Below are 6,513 nucleotides of genomic sequence, written 5' to 3' on the forward strand. Positions count from 1 at the left end.
GCCGCCAGCATCCCCGCTCGCCCCGCCGGGGGATGGGGCCTTCCGCGGGCCTGGGCCGCCCCTCGTGGGGCCCCCGGGGCGACTCCGCGCCCCCGTGACCACCCAGCCCGCCCAGTGCTTCGGCCCCCAGGATGAAGGGCGGCGAGGGGGACGCGGGCGAACAGGCCCCGCTGAACCCGGAGGCCGAGAGCCCCGCAGGCTCGGCCACGTACCGAGAGTTCGTGCACCGCGGCTACCTGGACCTTATGGGGGCCAGTCAGCACTCGCTGCGGGCGCTCAGCTGGCGCCGCCTCTACCTCAGCCGGGCCAAGCTCAAAGCCTCCAGCCGCACGTCTGCCCTGCTCTCGGGCTTCGCCATGGTGAGGGGAGGCAAGGGGTTCCCGGGGTGGGGCTGAGGCACATGGGGGCAGGGGTTCGTGGGCGAAGCGAACGGGTACCCAAGGGAGATGGGACAGAGGAAAGGGAAGGGTTTTTAAGAGGTAAAGGAGCACCAATAAGGTCCCAAGGGACTACTCGATTCCCTTTTTGCGCGCGCGCGTGTGTGTGTGTAAACCCTTAGCATGAAGTGGGCCACTGGAAGTAAAGAGCCCCAAAGGTGTCATGAGGGGAAGACAGATCACGAAGGGGGGGGAGTATATATGCAAGGGTGGGGCAGAGAGGTCCAGGAGCGTGGTTCCAGGCAGAAGTTATTACCAAGTTCCCATGAGAGAGCCCAGGGCAAATCAGAGCTATGTGGGGATTGTATAAACAGAACTGGGAGAGTCAAAGAAAATAAACTGGATGCAGTAGTCCCCCAGGAGGGTGGCCAGTCCCTAGCAGTCACAGAGAGTTCTTGGTGTAACCCAGGACAGCTTTGAGCAGAGGGGATGGCCCTTGAGGAAGCTGCTGGGGAAAGAAGCTGATTGGGAAGCTGATACATGATTTCTGATCTGATAAACGGCACGTGTGGGAGGATGATACCAGCTAACGGTCCCTGCAGTGGCCTCGCAGGAAGTGGGGCTGGAGGAGTCCTGGGGTCAGGAGGAGTCAGCAGACACAAATCCTGCGTCCTCTGGGCCTGTGGCCAGCTGTGTGGCCCTGGAAAGGCATCCAAATCCTTGAGGGCCAGTGGGAAACTGTGAGATCATAGAGGGTGTGCCTTCTGTAGCCTGCAAATAGCTGCGGGGGGATGAGCTGACTCTTGGGAAGCTCTAGATCCTAGCATGTCAGAGCGACACACACATCGGAGATGGCTCAGACTGCCTTTTACTAGGCAGGCACAGAAACCCAGGCCCCGAATGGGCTAGTGCCTCTGCCAAGGGTGCTCAGCAGATGAAGTTTGCAGAACGAACCGGGACCCTGGATCCCTGAACTGTTGTTAGTGCGGACTTTCTCCACATCATGACGGGAAGGAGAAAGCAAGCTGGAGGGGGATCTTCATAGGAGTACGTGGAGATGGGGATTTGCGCTAGTTTCTGCCCTGCTTTTTACCAAAGTCTTTGTATTTGAATGATGAGAGGAAAAGTCTATCCCTAGGGGTCATCCAAGGTCTCTGGTTTTCTGTATGGGCCAGCCCACTTTTCCTGACGTGGGGTCAGCTAGGGACAAGGAAGTGGCTCCCTTTCACCTGTACAGACTGCAGAGAGAAGGAAGTGACTTCATGGACCTAGCTGAGGGAGGTCCCCCACCCCCATCCATCCCACGGTCCAGCCTGTTCCCAAGCCTGCGGCTGGACTTGCACGTTGCTGGGGCGACAGCTTAAATGCCAGGTCCTTCTAAAGGCCAGATGAGTAGGTTCTGAGGGCAGGAGTGGCCCCAGTCCTGCCAGGGAAGAGCAAGGTTGGGTCAGGCTCTGGCGGAAACCAGGCCTAGACCTGGCCCAGATCTCTGTCTGTGGAAAACTGCAAACACTCGCCATGGCCCAATTTCCCAAAATACTTAGCCTTGTCTCCCTACCACCACCCTCCAGGCTGTGTACCTTCTTCCTTCCTCCAGCCCCAGAGCAATCTAATGGATCCTGCAAGAACCAGGCATGGGGAGAGATCCAGATTCTGGGATCTAGGTAGCCTGGGTTAGAAAAACATGATACAAATTGTATTGCCCTGTCATGCAGTACCAGCTTTTATGTGTTTCACATTTATTATTCTGTGAAGTAGGTACCACTGCTATGGCTGTTTTACAGATGAGAAAACAGGATCAGAGATGTTACGACACCTGCCCAGGGTCCCACAGCAAGGAAGTGGCAGAATTTGAACTTAGGGAATCTGGCTCTGGAATCCGAATTTATACAACCCTAGAATCATCAAAGCAAATGTTTGCCAAGGACAGGCGGGTACTACGGACGCCAAGTTGGCTGAGTGGGGACTGTGGCTATCAGGAGACCCCATGACCTGTCCAAGGGAGTATTCATGAGCCAAATCTAGCTATAGTTGAAATGGAGGAATGTGGGTCTGGTGTAACCAGATCTTCCAAATTTTCAAGAGGATCTGAAAATAAGGATATTTATAGGAAATCTCTTGAGTTTTAAAAGTACAGACTAGTTTCTTAAAAAACACACTGTATGAGCCAAGCAAAACATGTGTGTAAAGTTGGCTTGGGTTCATGGTACACCACTTTGCAAACTCTGGCCTTGGACTTCGTTCAGTGTTCTTAAGAGCCTTGCTCTCCCCTGGCAGGACTGGCTGACAGGACTGGGGCCCCAGAACCTCTTAACAGTGTTTAGACCACTAATAATAACACCAGTATTAATAACAGCTAATAACCCTACTAATAAGTAACAAACACCTAGTGCTTACTGTGTGTCTTATACTGTGCTTAGTGCTTGGTGTACATTATCTCATTTAATTTTCACAAGAACCCTGGAAGGCAAGTAAGGTGCCGTTATCAATCCCCACTTTCCAAATGAGGAAATGGAGGCATAGAGCTAAATCACTTGCTGAAGATTCCACAGCTTGTAGAGCTGAGTGAACCCAGGAAGCCCAGCTCTGGAATCTGCTTCTTCTTCTTTTTTTTTTTTTTTTAAAGATTTTATTTATTAGGGAGAGGGAGAAGCAGACCCCCAGTGAGCAGGGAGCCTGATGTGGGGCTCAATCCCAGGATCATGACCTGAGCCAAAGGCAGACCCTTAACTGACCCAGCCACCCAGGTGCCCCCAGAATCTGCTTTTTTAACCCCCATAACAAGGGAAGATTTTCAGTGGATGTGTCAGCCCTCTCAATAGCCAGGTGCAGAAACCAAAGCCAGAATGACACGAAGCCTTACCACCGTTCTATGCCCTAGGGATATACCGGTGATGTATAGCAATAGGCAAGACAACCCTCAGTCCGTCTCCTCTGTCCCCACAGGTGGCCATGGTGGAGGTACAGCTGGAGAGCGACCACGAGTACCCGCCAGGCCTGCTGGTGGCCTTTAGTGCCTGCACCACCGTGCTCGTAGCTGTGCACCTCTTTGCACTCATGGTCTCCACGTGTCTGCTGCCTCACATAGAAGCCGTTAGCAACATCCACAACCTCAACTCTGTCCACCAGTCGCCACACCAGCGACTGCACCGTTACGTGGAGTTGGCTTGGGGCTTCTCCACTGCCTTGGGTACCTTCCTCTTCCTCGCTGAAGTTGTCCTGGTGGGCTGGGTCAAGTTTGTGCCCATTGGGACGCCCTTGGGCACACCAGCCTCCGTGGTACCTGCCTCCCAGGTGCCTGGGACTCTGTTACCACTGACCACCTCCCTTAGTCCAGCTTCTAAGCCCTCCTCTACTTCTGTAGCTCCGTCAGAGTCTGAGCCGTCTGAGGCCTGCCCACCCCTGCAAGCATGTGTTGGTGGAGGGGCCCACGGACCAGGCTGGCAAGCGGCCATGGCCTCCACGGCAATCATGGTACCTGTGGGGCTTGTGTTCGTAGCCTTCGCCCTGCATTTCTACCGCTCCTTGGTGGCACACAAGACAGACCGCCACAAGCAGGAGCTGGAGGAGCTGAGTCGCCTGCAGGGGGAGCTGCAGGCTGTGTGAGGCTGATGTGAGCCACCGGCGCCAACACTGCCTCCCTCTGGTCTGCGGGGGGGGACCCAGGTCCACAGACCCCATTCCCTGCCCCTGCCTGGAGCCACTTCTTGTGGCCACTCTCAGGTAGAGACCAGATTCCTGCCTTCAGGGTCCTTGGGGCAGCTTCCACATTCCCAGGGATTCTCCCTATCGGTTGATCCCAGTCTGTCTACATCTGGGCTGGGAGGAGCGAGGGAGGAAGTAGGTCTTCAGTCCAAGGATCATTGTAGGTAGAGGGGAGGCAGGGAGACCCTGGTCAGACCTTTGGTGCTGACCCTTAGCCACTTATCCCTATACAGGATGTGGAGGTCAGAAGGTTGCACACCCACCCAGCTGCCTCAGAATGTGGTTAACCCTTGCTTTATTTTTGTAGAATCTATGGTAGGCATGTGGGGGAAGATTTTCCCCATCTCCAGATCTTGATGGGTTCCACATGCTTGCTTACGTTGCTGTAGACAAGGATTTGGGTGGTTCTACCACAGACATAGGTCCAGCATTTCCTAGGAGGAGCCTTCCTATTTTTTGGGAGGTTCAAGTGCCTGCTCCACTGCCCTAGACCCACACTTAAGTTTCTGTGTCTGGTTCCTACTCTCCTAGGCTAGGGCTGGAGATCTTTGGAGACTGAGGGCCTCTGTGACCAACCTGACTCCCTAGCAAGGGTTGTGGGGTGAGAAGGTTTTTAAGGAAGAAGGTCCAGTCACTAGCCCTTGGAATACAGAGCTATTCTGACACTGAGGTTTTGATGCACCTTGTTTTGTATAATAAAATGTGTTTCACAGATGTCTCTGTGGCTTTGAATGGGGTGAAGGGGATGCCTCCTTTGGATCAAGTGACTTTCTTGCTCTCTATTTTTTTTTTTTTAATATTTTATTCATTTGAGAAAGTGCAAGCAGAAAGAGAGAAGCAGACTCCCCACTGAGCAGGGAACATGACATGGGGCTCCATCCCAGGACTGTAGGATCATAACCTGAGCTAAAGGCAGATGCTTAACCCACTCATTTGCGCAGGTGCCCCCAGGTGACTTACTCCTAAGAGCCAGGTGCAAGCAGTGTACCTGGGGGTGGAGAAGAATAGTTCCAGATAGGACCCCTTCTGGTGCTGACGGGGGCCAACAGCTCCTGATCTGGAGACTGAGTTATTCCAAAGCTAAAAATTTTTGCACTCTTGTTCCTGAGCCCAGAGTCTCCATCTCTTCCACTGTGGATTTAGAGTAAGTTTCTTTTGGTGTAACTTTCTTGAGTGACTACTACATACTAAAAGCTAGGTAATCTTATTTAACTCTCAAAACCACCTCAAGAGACAAGTCTTTATTATTTGCATTTCAGAAATAAGGAAGCAGGCCTGAGAAAACTGAGGATCTTGCCCAAAGCCAATGAAAACTTGGACTACCTTTACCATAGCCTGGGACATCTCTTTCCGTCTGACATAAGCCAATACCTTTGAACTGAGACAAAGGAATCTGCTCTCATCACCCATGCGTTTTTGTAAATTCTTTTCATCCTAATTTTCCTCAAAATTTTAAGGGGTTCTAATCCTCTCATCTATTCTTACCGCGTGAGACCTCAGTCAAGTCCGTCTTTTCTCTTTTCCTATTACTTAGAATAGTGAATTTGCATGAACCAGGCCTGCCTTTCCTGCACGGACTGTTTCGACGCCTGCAATAGTCCCGTGTGACAGGAATTAACATCTTTTCAGAGGAGGAATCTTAAGAGAGGTCAGTGGCTTGCCCAAGGTCACATAGTGAGGGACTAACGTAGGTAGAAATATATGAAAGCTAGGGCGTCCTCAACTCAAGCCGAGGGGCCTCCTGGGAGTGCCGTTACCCAGAAACCGAGATGCCCTGCGTCCCAGGCAAAGAAAAGGATGCCCGGCCTCGGTGACCTCAGCGCCTGGGCTGGTGCTGCCCTCGAGCGGCGGGACCACGTAAGCACAGGGCCTCCCCCACACCCCCACCTGAAAACTGGGGGCAATGGGATCACGATGCGTGGAAAATCGACCAGCCCAGCCCGTACTAGTTTATTTTTCACAAGACCTGTTCTAGGGCTTTTAGGCACCACAAGTCTTGTAACATTACTTTGGGGCAGGCTTCGACTTAATCACGAATGGTGGATCGAGTATAGGTAAAATGCGGCACTTTCTGCCGGCCTCAGTCTCCCAATCTGTCATATGGGCATCTTAAACAGCTACCGGCCCAAGGGGGTATAGCGACAGGAAAACCCTCCCCGTATTATGCGCGACGCCAGGCAAACGGCCTGAGTCACCACTGTCGGTTGTATTTTTCCACCTCCTGGGCACCCCTCCCAGCCCGCACGGTTTCTGTGGGTCCTACAGGAAGCACCCCCGCGACGCTTTACACGCCCTGGCCACGCCCTCTGCGCGCGGCGCATTGGCCCCGCCCACAGCAGGGTCCGCAGATTCGCTAGGTCGGCTCTTCCTCGGAATTACTTGGGCTTCTTTATACTCAGCCGAAAATTCTCATCGTACTCCGAGAGCAGCT

At 53.1% G+C, this 6,513-nt stretch overlaps 1 protein-coding gene across 2 annotated transcripts; it reads left to right on the forward strand.

Annotated features, from left to right (window-relative positions):
• The first annotated feature begins 71 nt into the window (after nucleotides 1-71).
• LOC111162183 (ORAI calcium release-activated calcium modulator 3) lies at nucleotides 72-4,797 on the forward strand. Of its 2 annotated transcripts, XM_022526407.1 has the most exons (3): nucleotides 72-359; nucleotides 3,324-3,639; nucleotides 3,751-4,797. In XM_022526407.1, the coding sequence occupies exons 1-3, from the start codon at nucleotides 132-134 to the stop codon at nucleotides 3,981-3,983; spliced, it is 777 nt and encodes a 258-aa protein (XP_022382115.1). In that variant the 5' UTR covers nucleotides 72-131; the 3' UTR covers nucleotides 3,984-4,797. The 2 variants fall into 2 exon arrangements, with proteins under 2 accessions (XP_022382115.1, XP_022382114.1); XM_022526406.1 differs by having other exon boundaries at nucleotides 3,324-4,797.
• Nucleotides 4,798-6,513: the final 1,716 nt, after the last annotated feature.

This window comes from Enhydra lutris, unplaced genomic scaffold (assembly GCF_002288905.1).
Source record: "Enhydra lutris kenyoni isolate GAN:26980312 unplaced genomic scaffold, ASM228890v2 scaffoldscaffold90, whole genome shotgun sequence".
Classification (NCBI taxonomy): Eukaryota; Metazoa; Chordata; class Mammalia; order Carnivora; family Mustelidae; genus Enhydra; species Enhydra lutris.